Raw genomic sequence first — 22,999 nt, forward strand, 5'->3', positions numbered from 1 at the left:
GGGGATGTGGCTCAAGTGGTAGCTCGCTCTCCTGGTATGTGTGCGGCCCGGGTTTGATCCTCAGCACCACATACAAACAAAGATGTTGTGTCCGCCAAAAACTAAAAAAAAAAATGTTAAAATTCTCTCTCTCTCTCTCTTTAAAAAAAATAAATAAATAAATTATTTGGTGCTGAGTAAGTTTTATGCTTTCTCAAAATGCATTTCCGCAGAGGCTCCATCTGTGTGGTTTCTCTCCTGTATGCATGACCATAAGTTGCTCCAGATCTAAGCACCAGGTGGGCTCCTCCAACAAACATCATACCCACAGGGCCTCTCCCCACTGTGAATTCTCTGGTTCCTTAGTAGCCATGGTAGTCAGCTTTTTGTTGCTGTGATCAAAATACCTGACAAGAACAATATAGAGGAAGAGAAGCTTATTGGGAGCTCACAGCTTCAGAGGTTTCGTCCATGATTGTCAGGTTCTATTGCTCGGGGGCCCACGGTGAGGCAGAAGATCATGAGGAAGGACATGGTGGAGGAAAGCTGCTCAACTCAGCTGGGAAGCAGAGAGAAAGGGAGGAGCCATGGTAAAATATGATCCCCAAGGGCACAGGCACGTGCCAGTGATCTACTTTCTCTAACCACACCCCCTCCTGTCTACTGTCACCACCCAGTAGTCCATTCAAATTGTTAATCCATAAATGGATTAATCCACTGATGAGGTTACAACTCTTATAATCTAATCACTTCACCTCTGAACACTCACCTGACACATAAACTCTTTGGAGAACCTTAAAGATCCAAACCATAACAAGTTCTGCCCGAGGATTTCTTCACCTCTTTTACAGTCATCTGGTTTTTCTCTAGTGTAAATCCTTTGATTAATGTTGAAAAAAGTATAAAAATTAAATGAAAGATTTCCTGTATTCAAATGTTATCTCTCTGATATGATATACTGAATGAGTTTTTATTTCCTTGAAAGTTCTTCCACACTGATCACATTCTTATGTGAATTATATAATGTCATTCAAAGTTTGGACTCTGGTTAAAGGTTTTCCCACGTTTATCACCTCCATAGAATTTTGCTACCTCAAACATTCCTGTGTCTGATAGGATCTGAGTTTCCCTGAACTGCTTTCCCACATTCCTTACATTCACATGGCTTTGCTCTGATGTGGATTCTCTGTTGTATAAGATGTAAAAGTTTTCCCATGCTCATTACATTCAAGGATTTTTTATATCCAGCATGAATCCTATGTTGTATTCTGAATGCAGCTAAATACCTGGGGGTTTTCCTTTTCCATAAAAACTGTCTGATGTATAATAATCATTGAACTCAGACTGCAATTTCTCCCACAAAATTTCTCCAATGCTGCTCCAAATTGTTTCTCCAATCACAGACATGCCCAGACTCAGCCATGGCTGTGTGGACAACATCCCAGAAACATCATCTCAATGCAGGAACGGGTGATTTCACTTCTGTAAGAAACACAAGTCAGCATCTGGTTCTCACTTCCACTCTCACATGCAGAAAAATGTAAATATCATCAAGTCCTGTTTGTTTAAATCAGCTTGTCATCACTGTGACCAAAAGACCTGACAAGAACAATGTAAAGGAGGAAAATTTATTTTGGCTCGCAGTTTCAGAGGTTTAGTTCACAGTCAGCTGACTCCAGAGCTCTGGGCCCAAGGTGATGCAGAACATTATGGTGGAAGGATATGGTGGGAAAAAGCAGCTCAGGACATGGTAATAGGAAGCACAGAGAGCTCGCTTACCAGGGACCAAAACGTGAACCCTAAAGGAATGCCCCAATGACCTACCTCCTCCAGCCATGCTCTATGTGTCTACAGTTGCCACCCAGTTAAGCCATTGCAATGGATTAATCCACTGATTAAGTTCCAACTCATAATCTAACCATTGCACCTCTGAACATTCTTGCATTGTCTCACTCATGAGTTTTTGGGAGACACTTCATAGTCAAACCATAACACCATTCAAGGAAAAGGAAAAATATTGATTAGATATCCATGGAGTTTTAGACACAAGCTTAACTGTTTCTATGTGCCAATATAGTAAGTATTCATCTCTGATATTTAAGCAACTTTACTCAGAGTGAACAACAGAAAATATTTATGAGTTGAACATAAATAGATGAAAGGACATCCTTTTGTGAAAATAGCAACAAATTTTCTAGTTGACAAATATGCTTTCATGAATATTCTTGTGGTGGTGCTATGCTGATTTTACTGTGGACCTATTTATCCATGGCATCTAGTCAGGGCTTTCTTCAGGATGACCTTGAAACAACTGACTAAACTTGGCTGCCTCAGATACTTAGGAACTTGGAGTTAGGATGCTATGAAAAAAAAAAAAAAGTGGGAGAGGACCAGTGGAAGTTATAGGATAGCTATACAGAAGTGCTTTAGGAATGGGGATCTGGTTGGAAGTGGGTGACGCTGGCTAGGTTGTGTATCTTGGAGGCTTGTCTGCGTGCTACATTTCAAATTTTAAGAAGACTATCATGTGATTTCTTAGGGTGGTTTGGGGGAGGGAGGCTAATGGAGATCATGGGGAGCAAATCCTCAGAGGCCATTCCCGATGCTGTCACATTCTGCATCATCACAATGATGATTTAAATTCTGGTCCAGAAGCAAAACATTCAATAAGAGTAGTTTTTCCTTTCTTATAAAAGCAAATTAGGGGAATTAATTTAATATTATTAGTAGTTTTAGACATTCAAAACTGTACATAAAGCCACTAAATCTGTCAGTGATACCATCAAAGACAATGAATATAACTGGATCTTCACTAATAGCTTATAGATTTCTTTTTGCCCTGTAGATCTTTGGGAGGCAGATAGCAAGAATGCTGTCCTTAACTGAGCTAAGTCAAACCTAGACTCGTTTTTTCTGTCAATAATCTGCACATATTGAAAAAATATTAGCTGAATAAATAGGTGACGAGTGAGTGAATACATCTGCTCTCTTTTGCGTGGCTTATATTTAAAAACATAGCTGAATTTATTGGAGTTTAAGGGGGAAAAGTGAGGAACAAAATAAATGGGCTGTGCTAACAGCTATTTGAGTTCCAGCCACTCAGGCTCAGGGGCAGCAATGGAAGGAATCACCTCTTTTACCCACCCTGCTCAGGAAAGCACCCCTTTATTAAAGCACTTGATCACAAGAAGTGAGCTATTAGGGTTTATCATTCTTCTGGCTGTCAGTCACAAAGCCAAGCAGAAAGAAAATAATGGAGCCAAATGTGTAGAGCAGGAAGGATGACCCAGCGGAAGTGAAGAAAAGAGAAACAGGAAGTTCAGGAGCAACACCAAGAGCCCAGGTAACACAGAACCCAGTCTAGGAAGAGGTTAGATCATCCACGTGGCACAAAACCAGGTGCTTCAGTCAGAGTTTGTGTTGGTGTGACAAAATACTCGATCACAACAGTTTAGAGGAGGAAAAGTTTATCTGGGGCTCATGGTTTCCGAGGTCTCAGTCCATAGATGGCCAACTTCATTGCTCTGGGCCCAAGGTGAGACAGCACATCATGGCGGAAGAGCCCAATGAGAGAAAGCTGCTCCCCTCATGGCAGCAGGAAGCAGAGAGAGAGGGAAAGGGGAACGGGCCACAGGGAAGACGCTTGCTTCCAGGGCATGGCCCCTGTGACCCACTTCCTCCTGCCTATAGGTACCACCCAGTCAGTCCATTCAAACTAGAAGACACTGATTAGATCATAGCTCTTCTAATCTAATGATTTCATCCTGAATATTCCTGCACTAACGGGAACTTTTGAGAGACACCTCATATCCAAACCATAACACTCTGCCCCTGGCCCCCAAAAGCTCATGTCCATCTCTCAATGCAAAATTCATTTAGTTCCTAAGAGCCACATAGTCTTAACAGTTTAAGTATTGCCCAAGTCCAAAGTCTCCTTTGAGACCTGAGACAAATTCTTGGTTGTGAACCCCTATAAAAATTCAAAAGCAAGTTACATATGTCCAATATACAGTGACACAGAGTGAACATCCCCAACCCCAAATGGAGGAATGGGGGTACAGGAAGAAGAAGTGAGGCCAAAGCAAGACCAAAACTCAACTGGACAACACAGGTCCCAGAATTCTCTGCCTAACTTCTTCTACAGCAGCTAGGACACATGGCTGAGAGATGTCACTTCCAAAGGGTTGGGCAGGTGTGCTCCTTTAACCTTGCTGGTTTCAGTACACATAGGCTCTAGCCCGGCTCTCTCTGTACCCAGCAGCTTCTCTCAGCAAACAGTCCACATTGCTGGCCTCTCTTAATTCCTGTGGTCTCACTCTTGCTTTGGCTTCACTTTTGTAGCTTCATGCATTGCCCTCTCAGGGGCAGTGCTCAGGGACTCTGACCCTGCTACATTCTGCCTGAACCCCCTGGCCTGCCTTTGAAATCTCAGAGGAAGCCTCAATGACCCCTTAACCCCAGGATCCTGCATTCCTGTAGAACCAGCACCATGTGGTCAACATCAAGGTCTACTGCCAGTTCACGCAATACCTGGTTCCCTGGGATCATAGCTGCAGTGGCCTCAGAGTGCCTGCAGAGTTCAGCATGGCGAAAAACTTCCTAAGTGCCCCCTGTGAAAGCAGGACCCAACCACGATCTCTTCTGAAAAGAATTTTCTCTTCTATACCTTGGTGTCTATAGTAGGTATGGTCTTGCAAGTTCTTGAGATGCCCTCAATTCATCTTTCCTATTGTCCTGTGCAAAGAACTTAGCATCTTTTTAGTGGCTATAATATTTTCAACAAGCACACCTTTCTTGGTCCCAGCTTTACATATGCTTTTCTAACCAAACTGCACATTTTTTAAATCAAACTTTAGCACTCCATTTTCTGCTCCCAGTTCTTACAGTAAACTTGGCTAAAAGATACCAGCAATATCCATGCCAATGACTGAATGTGTGACTCCTTGAAATTTCCTCCACCAGAGTAACTAATGAAATTCAGCCTCACACAAAATCTCAGGACGTGGGCAAAACAGAAACAAGTTCTCTGCCAGAATATAACATGGTGGCCTCTATTCCAGTTCCCAAGAGTCCTCATCTCCCTCTGAAACCACATACACACAATCCACATTCCTATTGGCATTCGGGTCTTCTGAGCTCTTACTAGAGTCACCCATTAAGCTGTGCTTACAACACCTTAAAGCTTTTCCAGCTTGCATCTCTAGAATTTTCAAAATTCTTACAAATCAGCTCTGAACAACATGGTCAGATTAGACGTAGCAAAAACCCCACTACTGGACACAAATTTTGTTTCAGTAAGCTTTTGTGTTGCTGTGACCAAAACACCCACCAAGAACAACTTAGAGGAGGAACAGTATATTTGGGGCTCACAGTTTCAGAGGTCTCAATCCATAGATGGCAATTCTGTTGCTCTGGGGCCAAGGTAGGGAAGCTCATCAATGGCTGAAGGGCCTAGTAGGGAGGAATCTACTCCCTTCACGGCAGCAAGGAAGAAGAGAAGATAGGGACATCTAAGGGCTTCATGGAAGATGCACCCTCCCAGGGTATAACCCAGTGACCCCTCTCCTCCAGCCACCCACATGCCTATAGTTACCAGCCAGTTGGTCCATTCAAACTAGGATGGACTAATTAGGTTATAGCTCTCATAATCTAATAATTTCATCTCTAAATATTCCTGTATTAACAGGAACTTTTGGGAGACACCTCATAACCAAACCATAATACCAGGCAAGAGGGAAAAAAGAATAAAAGTTATAGAAAAGTTTATTTAACTGAAAAGAAATAGAATATTAACTGTGATGTCAAAGACAGCCCTGCTTATTCACTCTATTACCTTGTTATAACAGTTGAAAATGATATGTGAATTCAAATACATCCTCCTTTATGTGCCAATGTGTTCCTAAGAATCAGGTTGCAAAGGAATGCATAGTTTTCCAATTAGTAAACTTGCATTCTAGACCAGAGACAGAACATCATAAATCATGGCTTTAAATTATAGTATAGCACAGGAGCTGGGGTTGTGGCTCAGCAGTAGAGTGCTTACCTAGCATGTGCGACGCCCTGGGTTTGATCCTCAGCACCACATAGGGATAGGTGAATAAAATAAAGGTATTGTGTCCAACTACAACTAAAAAATATTTTAAAACAAAATAATATTACACCACAACAGAAAAGAATCAGGCCTCATACCATGATCAGATGGAAACTTGTGTTGGCAGCAGGTCCACCCTGGCCCCTGGAGCCCTACCTCCACTAGTTTGTTCTGCATGCCAGTGTGGCCAGCTCACAAGGCCATGGGGAACTTGCGGTTTTTCTGTTCCTGCTTGTCCGTCTGAGACATATGTATCCCACGGGAATGCCTTGACCTTTTCTGGTCTGATGGACTTATTGTTAAGGGAGGTTTCGGTACCTGACAATAATAGATGTTGAAACTAAATTTCTCCCCCCTCCCTCCTGCTTTTGGGTAGTTTTCCACTTCTGCTGCTTGGGGTATAAAAAAAAGTGTGTTAGCAATAAAGGGTATTGACTCCTGGATGAAGAACCTCCGTGTCCTGTGTGTCTTTTAACCTCGCCGTCCCTCGCCGGACTCGGCTCCCTTGGCCGGACGCGGCAAACTTGCCTGTTAGCCCTTCTTTCCTAATGGCTGAGGGCTGACCTTTTCTCTATGCAACATCTATGTATTATGACAGAAGTCAGCACTCTCCAGAACAGCATTCTGCTCGGCCTGCTCCTAACACTTTTGTTTTTAACTTAAACTTGGAAAAGTGAATATATGAGAGTCTTGGAAGCCCGTATTTATATAAAGGCCTAGAAATTTGCTGTGCAGATAGGTCTTCAGAACTGGAATGAACAGTCTTTTCCTAACATCTTTAAACTGTGCATTAGAGTAACCCAGAAATGGGAAGGCATTCAGAGGAACAGAAAGAATGGTGCTCACGGAACAATGATTAGGAGTGTGGTGGTCTACCTAACCTCGGAGATGCGTGCGTGGCTAGTGTGGAGAGCATGTGAACAGAGATTTATGCCAGCTACAGTGAAGACTCAGAAGGGGAGATGGCTGGGAGACACAAGATATGCATGCATAGGCAAGTATAAAAATACACACACACACACACACACACACACACACACGTGTGTGTGTGTGTGTGGTTTTTGTTCACCCACCACCCACTTTGAGAATCTGATGAAAACTCTTTCCAACTCCCGGGCTCACCTCGCCCCGCCCCTCCGCCAAATCCTGCGCGCTAACTGGCCAACAGGGCCCCCGCGCCCTGCCCCAAGCTCCATTAGGCCCCGCCTTCTCGCGGAGGGCGGCTAATACGCAGACGCAGACTTAGACGCCTTGGTCCCCCCCGCGCAACGCTCTGGGTCCTCCAGACCACCGAGCCCTCTTCCTAGAGCAGCCCCTTCGGGGACACCCTTCCTCTCCTCCCTCTCTCGCTCCCTTGGGAGCCAAGTGGACTGCCACCCGGAAGTGCAGGCATCCCGGGATACCTAGCGTCCTTTTTGGAAAGCCTGCCGTTACTCTTTCATTCACCCAACAGCCGCTGCCCGGGGGCATGTCCTTTGGCAGGGGGACACACGAGGCGCAGTGCCTGTCCGCACCCAGGGCCGCATTCCCGGGCGCAGGATGCTGTACCTCGGCGGAGCTGGGGGCGGGCAGATGGGAGAACGCGTTCCGGGAGGCTGACGGCCCGGTCTAGCGAGGCCGCCATGTGGGCCCGCGGGGGTTGGCAGAGGGGCACCTCCGCCTCGCAGAGTCTCGCGGGGCCGGGAGAGTCTGAGTCGAAGCAGCTGACGCTGGAAAGGTAAGCAGGGCCATCCTGAAGGGCTTCGTGTGCGTGGGGGACATTAAACAGGGTCCCGAGTGGCCCCGACGGCGCAGTAAGGAGGACGTAGCGGCTCTTGATTTTCCCGGGGAAACGCAGCTGGCGGCCAGGCCGGGTTGAGGGTCTGCAGGCCGGCGGTCGGGGTGCTGAGAGGAGGCGGGAACGGCCTGAGAGACGGGTGTTCCTGAGCAATCTTCTGTCTTCCCCACGACGTAGCTTCCATGAGAGTAAAGACCTTATCTGCGTAGCATCTCTCTTATCTAGCATTTAGGAGAATGCCCGGCACATAGTAAGTCCTTTGTTGGGTGGGTGGGTGGTTGGATGGATGGATGGATGGATGAATGAATGAAGTTGCACTTCAGATTCCAACTGGGAAGCGGAAGAGACAGATTTCTGAAAATCGGAAGAACACAAATAGTGGGATCCTGGTGAGTGGGAGTTCGGTGAGCTCTGCTGTTGGGCCACCTGCCCAGCAGGCAGAACAGGCCCCAACTGCTGGAGGAACCCAGGGAGGGGCCCAGAGCCCAGAATGTGCAAATACCAAAACAAGTAGCAGTTCTAGGTTTTGGTCTCACCAACCGAAATGTCAACTTCCCACATGACTCAATTTGAGAAGCACATACCTGTTTTGTTTTGTTTAGAATCTTCCCACCTAACTGCATGGAGTCCGTATGACTGGGATGCTGCACATTTTCCATTATATTGATGATCGTTTAATAAAATCATTCCCTGGCATCTTTATTGTTTGTTTACCCTTTCAGAGATTGAAGGAATCATCATCTTCATGTCTTCCTTTTCCTCTTTTTTTCCCACTGATTATTTTCAGAAAGAAATAGATGGTTTAGCCAAATATTACGTCTTACTTATAGCTCTTACTGTGTACCTCATTGCTTTCTAAAGCGTTAATAATGGCAGCAGCAATGTCTGTATACCCAACAATTACGAGTTGAGTATTTCCTGGTTCTAGGTAGGAACTGAGCTGGGCTGTGGACATGGAGCTGCCCTCAGGTGGCTTCCGTTCTGGGGCAGGAGACCAGCTTTACTCTCCTTCTCACACTAGTACATAGTTACACACTGAGAAAGAGTGGGAAGGAAAAATACAGGCCTTCTTCCAAGAGGCTGAAATCTGTCTTGTAACAATTTCAGCAGAACTAGTGGTAGTAGGGGTTCGGGGTGATAGCCCTAGTGTAAGTCTGCAGAAATTGCAAATGTAGACCTAAATTTTTTACAGATGAATAACTAGAATATACTCAAGAACTTGTCCTGACCTTTCCTCCTACTTTTTCTTTTCTTTCTTTCTTCACTTTATTTTATTTTAGGTACCAGGGATTGAATCAGGGGCGCTTTAACCACTGAGCCACATCCTCAACCCTTTTTTGTATTTTATTTAGAGACAGGCTCTCACTGAGTTGCTTAGGGCCTCAGCCTCCTGAGCCACTGGGAATATAGGCATACACCATTGCACCCAAATACTTTTTCTTTAACTGATCTTTCTCTCTGAGTACACAGCCCCATCTCTTTCTCTTACCTGAAAAGGCAGCAGGAGTCTAATACACAAAGGGACTGAGGGTCAAATCCCAGTCCCTGCACTTCTGGCTCAGTGACAGCAGATGACAGAGCTTAGCCTTAGTTTCCTAATGGGTCAAGAATAGTGCCTTCCTGGGTGTGGATTTTGGTCACAAGTCATGTGTGGGCATTCCATTATGTGGGAAAAAATACACAGCAAAATAGGGTCTCTGGCACCCACACCCTAGTCAGTACCAGACGGCTCACAGACACATAGTGCTGGCCAAGCAAGGACTGTGCCCACTACAGTGAGTGAAAAGGTAGGCCTGGCCACACTGTGGTCTCACAGGAGACCTCTCCTGTCGGCGATGCCAGTGCAGGCCTCCCCCAGGAGGGGCCACTGAGCTGAGAACGTGGGATAGAGCGGAAGTTCACCAAGTCACCCACTTGGGGCACCACCACTTTGTGAGCCCCCTGCATCAATTCATAAGCAGATCCTTCTCTCCCTCCTGAATAGACTTCCTTACCCCTGTGACTTTTGCTGTGACCAAGTTCTTGCCTGGGCCACTCAGGGAGGGTCCTGTTCATTGCCTGCTCTCATTCTGGCCCCTGCAGCCTTTTTGCCACGCCTACCAGCAGGAGCCTTTCTTTTATGGTGAACCATTGGACTCCCTCCCTTCAAACGCTCTGTGCTTTCCTATCGGATGGAAAATTTCATGCCAGTTCCTAAGCAGGGCCCACAGGCCTCCTGCCATCCCCCATGCTGCTTCTCTGCCACCCTTTCCTCTGCTCACCCCTCCCCGTCAAGCTGGCTCCCTGGTTGGCCTCAAACAACTCTTGGGTGCTTCTACCTCACGGCTCTTGCCCTCGCTGTCGGCTGCGTGGAATGTTCTTCCATTTACCTGCATGGCTCACTCATTCATGTCAGAACTCTGCTCCCACAGCAGGCTCCACTGGGCGCTCCTGGCGCCCCTCCCCCACCTTGTTCTTGTAGCACATTCAGCTCCCGCCATCGCTAGGTTTAAATGAAAAAAAGTGTCTCTGCTCTCAAAACATTTCTGAGCCCCAGCAGTTCTCCAGTTTGCCGAAGACACCATCTGGGTACCCTACAATTCAGTCCCCACACTGTCTACCTGGCGTTAGCCTCCCATTCACAAAGAGTTCAGTCCCAGAAAACTGTCACCCCTCATGCCAGTGGCGAGTCCCAGGTTTGCTACCTGTGAGTTCTGACTGTAGCTATTAGTGGGAGTTCCCGTAACCTACTCCACAGGGTTGATAATTTGCTATAATGGCTCACAAAACTCAGGGACACACTTTACTTACTATTTCCAGATTATTATAAAAGATATAGTTTAGTTAGCTAAATGGGAGAGACGCATAGGGTCAGAGGTTGGGGTACAGTGTGGTGTGCGAGGCCACCGTGCCTCTAGCATGTCCATGTCATCCCCAGCTCAGAGACTCTCTGAACCCTGGAGTGGAGGGATTTTTGTGGAGGTGTCATCTTGTAGGTGTGATGAATTATTAACTCAGTCTCCAGGCGCCCTCCTCCCCTAGAGGTTTGTGGGACGGATCGTTCCAAGCTTTTAATCGTGCCTTGCTCTTTCAGTGACCAGCCCCCTCACTAGAGCTACCCAGGACCCATCCAGGAATCATCTCCTTAGAACAAAAGATGTTCCAGTTACTCAGGAAGCTCCATGGCACTTAGGAGCTCTGTGTGAGATGCTCTTATTACCTCAGGAGAACACAGGAAATCACAGGGACTTGGAGCTGCCTCAAGAATTGGGGCAGAGACCAAGTGTGTGTGTGTGTGTGTGTATATATTTCTCATTTTGTCACAGTGTTCTATTTATTTACTCTTTAACTTTTCTGTTTTCCCCACAAAAATGTTAGCTATATGAGATCAAACAGGAATTTTATCGGTACTGCTCTATATAATTAAACCGTGTGTGGCACATAGGAGGGGCTCAGTGTTGATTAATAAGTGAGCCATATAAGGAAGGAAGGGGACAGACGTTTTTGATAGCAGGCTCTTCATGTGCAGGGCCTGCAGCCACTTCGAGTTTCAGAACTGAAAGAAGGCCTGTGGGGCAGAGTACAGCCAGGGAGTGGTCATGATGGATGAGGCATAAGATGGTGACCAGCCAAAAGGGTCTTGTAGGCTGTTACAAAATTTTGGCCTTTCTTCTAAGGGCAAAGAGAAGCCATTAAAAGGTTTCATATAGATTGATTAGTGGGTGGTGAATTGATGGCAATGGGCAGGTGACAGGAGGGGACCAGTGAGGTAGTTGTTGGAGTGATCCAGGCAGAGGTGGTGATGGGAGCTGGTTGAAGAAGATGAAGAGACATAATTGGATGTAAAACAAACTGGGACTGCTTCCTCTCCCCATGATCAAAAGTAGCCAGCTCCGCTAACTACACTGAAAAGCCGCAAACTCACTTCAGATCTCTTCAGGGGCACAAATTGAACCAACCAACTAAGGCATTCTTTTTCCCCCTGTGCCAAGGGTGCAGCAAATACAGAGATGAGTAAAGGAAACGGCTCCCGGGCCTTTCCAGCCCTGCCTTGTCAGTGGTGGCCTCCTGTCTTCAGTCCTGTTTTGGCTCTTCTGCTCCATCTTGAGTGTATCTTGGTATCCTCTCCACTTGCCCCAACGCCCAGCCAAGGTCAGGTGCTGAATTTTCTCAAGTATTATGCTAGTGGTCCTCAGGGAGCCAATTTCCAAACCTGAGGTTTTCCTCATGATGTCAAAATCGTGGACATCTCTGTGGCATCCTAGCCAAGTAGGAAAGAAGAGAAGAACATCTCTTGCCTACTTGACTCAAAAGACTACCATAAGAATTAAAAGAAAAAATAGTAAAGGGACTTTGCAAACATGCAAGGTGTGCGGACAGTACCCCACTGTGCTTGCACTGCCTCTTCACTGTTGTTTGCTTTATTTTGTAGTTATCCAGCACATATTTATTGCACGTTCCCTGTGGGCCTGTGCTAGGTACTGGAAAGAAGATAGAGTCTCTGCCCTCATGGAATTATTCCACCGTGTTCTAGAGCCCTGTGGGTCAGATGAGAAGAATGGGAAGTCTCTAACTACCCATCAGTGCACAGAACACGACAGCCTGAGGACTTAGCAGCATTTGGTCTTGCTCCTCTGCTAAACTTCTTACTGCCTGTGACCCCATGTGGCAGGCTTTCCGCCTCAGGCACACCCAGAGGATGGTTTACCCAAATAATATTTGAAAGTTGGACCCTGCAAGGAATGGGACAATAGCTTTTTTTAAGTTCCCATTGGTAGTGTTTGCTGTAAATATGGACCCAGCCGCTGGGCATAGATTGACAGATTCAGGTCTCTAAGAACCAGCAGCGGCCCTAGGACCCTAGTCCTAGTTGTGACTCTGTTGCTGGCGGTGAAGTCACCTACCTCCAGAGTCCTAGATTTAGTTATACATACATGTATACATGTATGTGCATATGTACATATAACCCGGGCGCCCTACCACTGAGTTCCAGCCCCAGTCCTTTTTATTTTTTAATTTGAGACGGTCTCGCTCTTAGGTACTCGCTGATTTGCCGAGGCTGGCCTCCTACTTGCAATCCTGCGAGGTGGGGCCGAATGGGCGGGGCCTCCCCCTGTCGGGGGCCGCATCCGCCGGACGCCGGAAGTGCCTCTCCGCCCCTGCCACTAGACCATGGAGACTGTGGCACAGTAGAGTCCGGTGTGAGGATTGTGGGGGCAGTGGCCATGGAGGCCGTGCTGAACGAGCTGGTGTCTGTGGATGATCTAATGGTGAGGCCTGGACCCCAGGAAGGCAAAGGGGAAAGTCGGAGGGCGGGTCCTGAGGAGAATAAGGCAGGGGATAAACCCTCTCCCCAGCCTCCGCGTCGCCGAAGGAAACGAACTACGGCTCCCGGCAGCCTCTGCGGCGCCCGGCTCCTACCCCAAAGCGCTCTTTGTCCCGGAGGCTGATGGGAGTGGTAGTTCTTGGGTCTCCTCACTTCAGGACGTAGGGCCTGGAGTCTTGACGATGGAAAGGGTGACGGGTTCTGGGTTCGCGCGGAGTTGTAGCTCAGGATGCTCCTTCCCTTGCCAGGGAATACAACTTTTAACCTTGAATCCCGCATAGTGCTAAGTTCACAGCGTGCCAGGTCTCACTCTTCGTAGCTCTAGGAGATAAGCGCCGGTTTTAACCGTGTCTTGCTAATAGGATAAGGTCCAGACCCGGCAGGGTGGGGCAGTGAGGCCAGCAGCCTCGGGCTAAGACCGCGTAGGCTGTTGTTGAGCAGTTGGGACAGTGTGTTTACTGTTCAGCCACTTGGGGTCAGCTGCTCCTGGAGCGGTGCCTGGATCTGCCACCAGGTGGCATCTCCACTAGATACCAGTAGGGGGAGGGCGGAGGAAGGGGCCCCTCGTCCAAGGAGGTCGTCCACCAACCCAGAGAGCACAGTACTTGGATCATGGGTTGGGGGTGGCAGAAGCTGGGGTGCTGGGTACCAAGACCTGCGAGGGCAAAGACAGGAATGGAGTGTGACTGGGACATGGACAACAGGTCCAGATAGAGTGTGCTTGCACCCTTGGTTTTTAAACGATTCCTCTCCTCTCCTATGGCAGAAGTTTGAAAAGAAATTTCAGTCTGAGAAGGCGGCAGGCTCAGTGTCCAAAAGCACGCAGTTTGAGTATGCCTGGTGCCTGGTGCGGAGCAAGTACAATGAGGACATCCGGAAAGGCATTGCACTACTTGAGGGTGAGGCTCTGGACGGCGGTCGCTGTTCTCTGCTGCATCGGGGCCAGCCTTGTCTGCTGCCATCGGCCTCATTCGCCTCCTTTGTCCAAGCACTGGGATCCTTTCCATCAGGGGACCCTTACCTCACAATACAGTCACTTCATAGTAATTCCCAGCAGACTCGCTGTAGCAAAGGGCTGCACAGTTGGCCCTCCATATCTGCAGGTTCCACATCATGGATTCATTCAGATCAAACATTTGATATAAAACAAAACAACAACAAAAATATTTACTAAAGTGTACAGACTTTTTTTACTTGCTGTTATTCCCAAAACAAAACAGTATACCAATTGCTAATGTAGCATTTGTATTGTATTAAATATCATAAGTAACCTAGAGAGAATTTAAAGCACGCAGGAGGATGTGTAGGTTTTATGCAAATATTACAATTTACTTAAGAAACTTTAGCATCTGTGGGTTTGGGAATCTGATGGGGCTCCTGGAACCAATCTGCCAAGAATAACAAGGGACAGCTCTACCAGTAAAGGATGCTTGTTGTAGATCTGTAAAACTAAGAGTTTTAATGCAAATACCATCATTCTACATTGTCTGTTTTGCAATTCAGATTTTTCAGGTTCACCCCACACTAGGGCACAAAGGTAGAAGTGGTCTCTGGCCATTGCTCATGTAGTTGAGGAGACATTAGGCACTTGAAATTTTAAGCATCTGCAGAACTACTTAGTGACAGATCCTGATGCTTGAGAACAGCCACGCTCGGTCCTCTGGGAAGTCACTGAATTGGGAAGTAATCAGGTGGGTTTTTCCAGGGAAGTGAGTTAAGGAGGAGGGAATACAGACTCCTCCCCCCCACACACACACACACCCACACACGGGAATTGAATCCAGGAGCACTTTACCACTGAGCTGCATCCCTAGCCCTTTTTATTTTTCATTTTAAGACGGGATCTGGCTAAGTTGCTTAGGGCCTCACTAAGTTGCTAAAGCTGACTTTGCCTCCTAAATTGCTGGGATTACAGGCGTGTGTCACCACACCCAGCTTTATTTTACTTTTATTTTTATTTTGAGGCAGGGTCTCACTAAATTGCTTAGGGCCTTGCTAAGTTGCTGAGGCTGGCCTTGAATTTGTGATCCTCACACCTCAGCCTCAGAGTCGTTGAGATCACAGGTGTGTGCCTCCACACCCATCTGTGCAAACATTTGTTTTTAACAATAATTGGGCAGCAGGTAATGGCATTGAAAACAACGGGTGCCTGAGTTAAGTAGAGTTTCCTTTTGACTTCCTGTCCTTAGGTTCCTGTGGTTCACTCCAGTGGACCATAGTGACTGTAATATTGATTCCAGGATGTCCGTATTGGGGTGTTGTGGCAGCCTCTGCTCATGGTGCCCCAGAGCTCTGACTGGGAAGCTGAGAGTGACAGCAGCTGACATGGAGGCCCAGGACTGGGACCTTAGAGGGATCTGGAGTGTGGCAGGGTCTGTGGGATGCGGTATTAGGAAAAGAAAGAAGCCGTTTTTTCACCCTCTTTTTTCTCCCTTTCCCAGAACTACTGCCCAAAGGGAGCAAAGAGGAGCAGCGGGATTATGTCTTCTACTTGGCTGTGGGGAACTACCGGCTCAAGGTGAGATGCCTTTCTGCCCCAGGCTAGAGCCCTGGGCCTCAGAGAGGCTGAAAAAGGCAGTAGGCAGGGGGTGGTGTGAGGTCACTGGTGCAAGTTGATACCAGGACTGTTTCAGAGGGAAGGTGAGAGAGGATCAGGGTGCCAAGGGTGTGGGGACAAGGTGACGTCATGATTGGGGTGTAGCCTCAGGCTTGAGCTGTTATCTCCCCTGGCTTATCACCCCAACACAGTTGGGGTTGTTTGTGGACTCTACTCCATCAGGTGGGGCTGGAGGGAGGATGGGGGAGGTTCAGGCAGGGCTGGGGGTGAGAGAAAGGAAGACCCTTCCTGGCCGGAGGGGTCCCGGAGCCCCAGGGTGCAGGTGACTTGCGGTGCATTTCCCCTGAGTGCAGGAGTATGAGAAGGCCCTGAGGTACGTGCGCGGGCTGCTGCAGACAGAGCCCCAGAACAGCCAGGCCAGGGAGCTGGAGCGGCTCATCGACAAGGCCATGAAGAAAGGTGAACGCCTCGCCCTGGGTTAAGTCCTCATCCTTCCCAGGGCCCCATGGAGTGTCCATAAAGGAGCCCCTCCAAGCAATCACTCCCGAGAAGGCCCCTGTCTCTTGCCCTGGAGCTCGTAGCCTTTGACTCTGTCGGGAGGCACGCGTCTTCTGTGGAGCAGCAGGGCCAGGGCGGTCCTGGCCAGGGTCCCTGTGGGCTGCCAAGCTCTGACGGCCTCCCTTCTCCTTCTCCGTTCCCTAGATGGACTAGTGGGCATGGCCATCGTTGGAGGCATGGCCCTGGGCGTGGCAGGACTGGCTGGACTCATCGGGCTGGCCGTGTCCAAGTCCAAATCCTGAAGGAGAGCACGCCTGCTCCTTTGCCCAGGGCACTCGGAAGCTCTGGTGGACACTCAGAGCAGGGCCCCGCCATCCTCACGGGCCTTCCCTGTTCTTCCCTCGCATCCTCATCATTGTCCTCTGCGGCCTTCAACCTCTGTCTCCCCAGACCTGTTGTGTAGCCCCAAGTCATGTGCCATGTGTGAGTGTAAATAAAGCTGGGCTGTGGCTTGGGAACCTCCTTGCCTGTGTCGGGGGGTGGCACTGTGCATAGGTGGGCTCACCCCTGGCCCTTTCCTGCCCTGTGCCCTCTTGTTCCTGCCCTCCAGGCCAATGTGGGGGTCTCCTTTGTCCACGGAGCAGCTCAGTCCACACCCTTCCTTCCTCCCCTTCCCCAAAGCCATGTCCTTGAGCAGCAGCAGACAGAACAGGACATGGCCCAGAATCCTGGGAGAAAGCAGCCACCAGCGGGAAGGGCATCCAAGGCGAGGCTGGGATTTACGGCTCCCATCTCCTCTGACCCACTCAGCTGCCTCGCAGCACGTGGACTTTTCCACTGCGGCCCTTGGGCTTCCTCCACAACCTCCGCCCTTCCCTCCCTTTGTCTTCCTGCGCCTCCCCTTCCTCCTGCCCCATCCTTCTCCTTAGGGAAAGGGGGGCCCCAGTGGAGAAGGAAGTTCTTTTGGTATGGGGGGGGCAGGGGTTTGAGGGGAGGCTAGGGGCAGAGAGTATCTGGGTTCCAGCTTATGGAAGAGGAGACAAGCTCCGCCCCACTGGGTCTGCCCCACGCCCCCTCGTGCCAGGCTCTGCGTGGGCCTGCGCTGCTTGCTGCATACCTCTCGTTCCTCAGCCCCCGCTAGGCCAGCAGGGTGGGAGGAGGCACCTGAGGGAGCATGAGGACCTGGCGCATTGGTGGGGAACAGGGCGGACACCCCCAGGAGTGAACTAGAGCTGTCCCAACCTTGGCCTTGACTCAGGGGTTTTGATCCATCATGATTAATTGAGTTGGTAACAGCTTCTGGTAACTCTGAAGTGCTAGGAGAGATTAGCCACAGGCTCATGTCCCAGACCTGTGATCTGCTCCTGGGGCCCCTTGGCAGCAGGATCAAACTTGATGCCGAGAGTCAAAGGTCAGCTCAAAGGGGGAAATTCAAGTTCAGGAAGTTTGGAGGAAAGTTACTGCTGGCCTCACCTCAGTCCTTCGGCCCTCAGATCTGAGACGGTCCCCAAGCATGGAGCAGTTGGAGTGTGTGGGGAGCTGTGATCTCTGGTCCCCGTTCTTATTGTGACCTGCAAAGCCAGTACCGGGGCTCCAGATGGCTAGCAGAAAAAAAGTGGAGCTAAATAAACGAGCCTGGCCACTTTGGTAACCTATGGAGTCCAATTTGAATCCAGGTTGCCGGACCCCAGAGCGCTGGTCTCTCCCACTGCCTTCACATCATCTTGGAGACCCGGGGGTCCTAGAGGTGTGGTTCTTCCCATGCAGAGGGAGTGGCCCTGCCCCCAGTCCTCCATGGAAGGCATGTCTGTCAGGGTTCACTCCACCTCTTGTCACGCTCCTGTCTCTCAGTCCCCTTTTCTCTTCTTGCCCCTCTATTCCATTCTCTGGCCCCAGATGAAAGCTGAGTCAGAGACAGCCGCTTCCCCCTTGGCTCTTGAGTCCTCCCAGGCCCCTCCTTGGCCGGATCCGTTAGTCTTCTAAGTCCTCTCCCCCCCACCCTCGAGGGGCGGGGAGTCCAGGCCAGCCTAGAGGCTGGGGGAGGGGGTGGACTTTTGGCCTGTTTATTCCCTCCATCGTCAACAGCTGCTGCCACACAGGCTTGGCTCATTCCTCTGACCTGTCAGGAAGCAGAGAGACCCAGAAAGGAGGGAGTCAGAAACCTGGAGACGGAAGGACCTGAGCCCAAGAAGAAGCGGGCAGAGGCCACGGCTGGATTCCCCTCCTTCCCCTCTGCCTGCCTTAACGCTCCTCCTTAGCCAAGCCCCTTCCACTTCCCGGGGGGCTCCACCCCTGCCCCTCTCTGGGGCCCAAGCCCCTCAGGGGCCTGCGTCCCAGGATGTCGATAGCTGTGGAGAGCCTTGGCTTCTTCATGGCAGCCCTGGGGCTGCTGATGCTGGGGGTGACCCTGCCAAACAGCTACTGGCGAGTGTCCACCGTGCACGGGAACGTTATCACCACCAACACCATCTTCGAGAACCTCTGGTACAGCTGTGCCACTGATTCCCTGGGAGTCTCCAACTGCTGGGAGTTCCCGTCCATGCTGGCCCTCTCTGGTACGGGGTGAGGAGAGCTTCAGGGAGCAGAGGGAGGGGGGCAGGCTTGGAGAGACCCCAAGGGAAGGGGTGGCTGTCTTTGGTCTGATCTTGGGTGCCATAAGGATGCAGGAAGACGGGTCAAGCTCTGGGTCCTGGGCTGCTGTAGCCAAGAACGCTGGGCACTCCAGCCTGGCTCTGCAGTGAGACCTTGTTATATTTGGCCCCTGGTCTAGTGGAATCCTCCACCAGTGGTTGTAAGAGCAGGCAGCAGAGTCATCAAGCTGCCATGTGCAACTCCTGCCCTGGCTAGCTCTGTGCCTCGGGTGAGGAGACAATGGGCTTGGTATCGGCCACCTGCAGGCTGGGACCATAACAGCACCAGCCCTCAGGTGCTGGTGAAGATCACATGCAGCAAAACCTGTAGACCCTGGCTCCCTGTTGTCACATGTGCACTCGGTACATTTTATTCTGGGTGGGATCGCTGGGTTGGCAGGGTGAGGAGGCCCCATCTTGGCCTCTGGGCAGTTGATAGGCAGCAGGTCTCAGTGACCACCCAAGCATCCACGCTGGGCCGCTGGTCTCCCTGCTGTGCTGAACTGTACAGAGCCCCCAGCAAGGCCAGGTTGCAGTGGACGAGCGGCCGGGCAGTCTGAATGGAGGTGGTGGGCACACCCGGGCACGTGTCTGGGGTTCTCCACGCCATGTGTTCTGAGGTTCTTAGAAGGCTAAGCCTGCAGCTCCAAGGTAGGCCCAACCAGTTCTTTCCGATGAGTGCTCCTCCTGCTGCCTGCTTACCCTTGACTGGCCATCTTCCCACAGAGCCTCCTCTCAGTCTGCCCCCGTGCCAGAGACCAAGAGTGAACCCTCTGTGGGCACCCACACACACACTGGGTCCTTGGGAGTCTTCTTGACCTTCCTGGCTCTGCATGGCAGGTGATGGGTGGGCAGAGAGGAACTGAGGCCAGCACTGGGCAGGAAACAGGCGGTGAGACTGCCCCAGGAATGCTGGAGAGCCTCAGCTGGGCCTGGCTGGGTCTCTTGTGCCCCTCTCTTCCCAGATTCTTGAGGCAGCTGTAGGGGCTTCATGCTTTTCAGCCATCTCCCCAGGACCTGTGTGCAGGACAGGTGTCCCCCAAAGATTCCTAAAAGCTGAGTGCAGTCTGGACCAAAAGCCCAGGGTGCTGAGTGGCCAGAAGAGACAGTGGGGGCAACTGGCCCGGAAACCCAGCCAGCCCACTGCATCCATGCCTGGCGCACTGAGCCCCGGGAGGGATCCATGGGGCACTGCTGCTCTTGGCCTGCAAGAGATCCCAGTGCAACAAAGTGCAGGAGCGTCTGGAGGGGAGAGCAGAGGGCCGCGGAGCTCCGGCCTGTGCTTCCCCGTCCAGCTGTGCTGTTGCAGTGGTCTGTAGTCACCTGCTGCTGGGTGGGGCATTGACCTCATTTCACAAAGCTGAAGAAATTCTGTAGGGTATAACAGCCTAGAGCCACAGGAGGTGAGGGCAGCTGAGACTCCAACTTATGGCGCCCGAGCCCAGGGCCCAGTTGATTCCTCCATGGCCCATTGTGGTCCAGAGAGGGATCCTGGCCCTCATTCAGCCACCCACCAGCTGTGCACCCCAACTTCCACTTGGCCACCAGAGCTCCCTGAGGATTGAGAGTTGGGGTGGGGAGGGAGTGGCTGGGAGTCAGAATGTCCTCTCAGAGAACTTTGCCCCTCCTCCCTGCTCCCCAACTTCAGGCCACTTACCTCTTCCTGGCAGGGACCCAGCCTTTCTCCTTCAGTACCCATGCTGCTGCCCCACCCAGGAAAGGGGAGCAAGGTCCTCAGGAGCACTTAGCAATTATGGAAGACAGAGAGGGGAGGAGGGGCTGGCAGTTTCCCTCATTTTTGCAAAAAGGGAAACTGAGGCATCAATATGAGCTAGACAAACTCGGATGATCCTGGGCCCAGGTGTCCCACCTTCCAGGTCAGAAACTGCCCTTGACCCTCTGCCATAGGCCGCTGCTGCCCCCTTCAGGTTACTCTGGGAAGAAACTCTGTTGGAGGTGTCAGGCATTGTGCTTGAGCTCTGGGTGGGACTTGGAGAGCCCTTGGATGCGGGGCGGGGATGGGGAAGGTGAATTTTCTATAATGCACAGTAGAACATGGGCCTGATCTCATGGAGTGGCAAGTCTCAGCCAGCCTGGGTCTGCACTTTGCCTCAGCTTGGGAGGAGCGGGAGTTGCTACAGCATCCTGTAGGCAGAGGTCCAGGGTGCTGCAAAATGCTCCATGATGCATAGGACATTCCCTGGGAACTAGGTCCCCAGCCCAGAGTCAGTAGTGAAACCCATGGAAAAGGTACCAACAAAGTGCACCTGGCTGGGAGGAGGAGGGCATGGGTGGGAGGGGCGTGGATGCACAGGGAATGAGGCTGGAGGACTTCGAGGGACAGCAAGGCCTGTGTCTGAGCAAAGGCCACAGGGGCTGCTGTGGGCCATGGAGGTGGGAGAGATGGGGGAAAGACTGATGCCTGTGTCCCTCCCCAGGGTATGTCCAGGGCTGCCGTGCGCTCATGATCACCGCCATCCTCCTGGGCTTCCTTGGCCTCTTTCTAGGCATCCTGGGGCTGCGCTGCACCAAAATTGGGAGCATGGAGCTCTCCAGGAAAGCCAAGGTGGCAGCCATCGCGGGAGCCCTTGACATGCTGGCTGGTAATTGGGGGAAGGTGTTGGGTGAGCTTGGGGTAGCCCTTGGCCACAGACTACGGGCTTCCTGCCCCATGTCCAGCTCCCTACTCCTGGCACATGCAGCTCCTTCCACTTTGCCTTGACACCTGCTGGGCTCTTCCCTGGCTCCCTGCCATCCCACCCTCATCTGAACCTCCAATCCCATCTACAGTTCAGTCCTCCACCAACACACACACCCATACAGTGTAGAGTAACAATGCAGAGACTCGCCACTAGTGTTCCATTTGTACATTTTCACACCTCTCATCTCATGATAAGTCTGCAAGGTAGGGTGAGCATTGTCCTGTTCCAGATGTGAAAAGCTTTGAAAGGTCAGGTGGTTTCCTGGAAGACAGGCCCCCAGCAAGTGGAGTGGTGACAGCCCAGGGCTTGGTGGGATTTGGGATTCCAAAGGAAAGGGCCATCAGGGCAGTGGGTGGGGAGACTTGGACAACTGGGCTTTGCAGGCTGGGTAGGACAGATTCCAGGTGAGGCCAGGAGTGCTGGGGCCCTCAGGTTGGGATGAACAAGGCAGCTCTGAGGCCAAGGGGGGCCGGGATTGGATGGAGAGTGCCAGGAAGGGAGGTCAGAAGTGCTGGATTGAGACCTTTACAGTTGACTGCCAGGATGGGAAAGTTTATAGGCTGGGGCGGGAGAAAGGAATTGAAGTGAAATGGTTACCCTTGGACTTGATGCCCTCCATCCTACTCAGGAAGACCCCTGCCTGACCCTTCTTAAGCCCCCACACCAACCTCCTGCCTGGGCCATGCTGACCCAGGGCACTAGTGCGGTTCTCCCGCCTCCCCAGGGGCCTGCGGGATGGTGGCCATCTCCTGGTATGCCGTCAACATCACCCAGGACTTCTTCAACCCCCTCTACGTTGGAACCAAGTGAGTGAGGAGCTCCGCCCTCTGGGACAGCTCGGGTGGAACTTGGCCCTGTCCCTCTGGCCCACGCTCACCTCCTGGCCCCCACCCCTGCGTCGCCCTTGCGTCCAGGTATGAGCTGGGCCCCGCCCTCTACCTGGGCTGGAGCGCCTCCCTGCTCTGCATCCTTGGTGGCATCTGCCTCTGTTCCAGCTGCTGCTGTGCCTCCCAGGAGGACCCCACCGCAAGGTGAGAGAGAGGAAGGACAGGGTGGAGGGCAGGGTGCAAGGGTCGTACCTCCCTGTGACGGCCCCCTTCTCCCCACAGGGCCCAGCTTCCCTACAAGACTTCCACAGTCGTGATGCCCACCGCCACCTCAGATGAAGGTGACAGCAGCTTTGGCAAATACGGCAAAAATGCTTATGTGTAGATGAGTTTGGGCCAGCGGAACCCATCTCCCTTCCCACTGCCCCTTAAGGACCCTGGGGCCCATCTTCCCCTTAAAAACCTGCAGCAGGCCACACTCCAGGCCACGCCCCTTGCCTGGAGGCCACGCCCCATCCCGGACTCTTCTAAGGCCTCTCTTCTGGGCGTGAGGGGACGGAGGTGCCCCTCCCCCTGCCCTGTTTGTGCGTTCTATATAAATACATGCATAAATAAATGTGTTTTGTGACTGTT

At 51.0% G+C, this 22,999-nt stretch overlaps 2 protein-coding genes across 3 annotated transcripts; both read left to right on the forward strand.

Moving 5' to 3' along the window:
* Positions 1 to 12,937: 12,937 nt before the first annotated feature.
* Positions 12,938 to 16,725, forward strand: Fis1 (fission, mitochondrial 1). Its single transcript, XM_015491468.2, has 5 exons — positions 12,938 to 13,096; positions 13,919 to 14,051; positions 15,594 to 15,670; positions 16,063 to 16,168; positions 16,412 to 16,725. The coding sequence occupies exons 1-5, from the start codon at positions 13,052 to 13,054 to the stop codon at positions 16,507 to 16,509; spliced, it is 459 nt and encodes a 152-aa protein (XP_015346954.1). The 5' UTR covers positions 12,938 to 13,051; the 3' UTR covers positions 16,510 to 16,725.
* Positions 16,726 to 17,249: 524 nt separating this feature from the next.
* Positions 17,250 to 22,999, forward strand: Cldn15 (claudin 15). Of its 2 annotated transcripts, none has more exons than XM_048789986.1 (5): positions 17,250 to 18,762; positions 21,276 to 21,440; positions 22,264 to 22,345; positions 22,535 to 22,570; positions 22,649 to 22,999. In XM_048789986.1, the coding sequence occupies exons 1-5, from the start codon at positions 18,546 to 18,548 to the stop codon at positions 22,749 to 22,751; spliced, it is 603 nt and encodes a 200-aa protein (XP_048645943.1). In that variant the 5' UTR covers positions 17,250 to 18,545; the 3' UTR covers positions 22,752 to 22,999. The 2 variants fall into 2 exon arrangements, with proteins under 2 accessions (XP_048645943.1, XP_015346953.1); XM_015491467.2 differs by having other exon boundaries at positions 17,266 to 18,762; positions 22,454 to 22,570.

Source organism: Marmota marmota, unplaced genomic scaffold (genome assembly GCF_001458135.2).
Source record: "Marmota marmota marmota unplaced genomic scaffold, marMar, whole genome shotgun sequence".
Lineage (NCBI taxonomy): Eukaryota > Metazoa > Chordata > Mammalia > Rodentia > Sciuridae > Marmota > Marmota marmota.

What these genes read in the sequence shown, in the direction of transcription:
- Cldn15 (XM_015491467.2), top strand. Translation starts at nt 18,546, where the DNA reads ATGTCGATAGCTGTGGAGAGCCTTGGCTTCTTCATGGCAGCCCTGGGG. An exon ending in CCCCTCTACGTTGGAACCAA is followed by an intron (nt 22,346 to 22,453) that starts GTGAGTGAGGAG and finishes CCTTGCGTCCAG; the next exon opens with GTATGAGCTGGGCCCCGCCC. An exon ending in CAGGAGGACCCCACCGCAAG is followed by an intron (nt 22,571 to 22,648) that starts GTGAGAGAGAGG and finishes TTCTCCCCACAG; the next exon opens with GGCCCAGCTTCCCTACAAGA.
- Fis1 (XM_015491468.2), top strand. Translation starts at nt 13,052, where the DNA reads ATGGAGGCCGTGCTGAACGAGCTGGTGTCTGTGGATGATCTAATG. An exon ending in TGTCTGTGGATGATCTAATG is followed by an intron (nt 13,097 to 13,918) that starts GTGAGGCCTGGA and finishes CTCCTATGGCAG; the next exon opens with AAGTTTGAAAAGAAATTTCA. An exon ending in TGGGGAACTACCGGCTCAAG is followed by an intron (nt 15,671 to 16,062) that starts GTGAGATGCCTT and finishes CCCTGAGTGCAG; the next exon opens with GAGTATGAGAAGGCCCTGAG.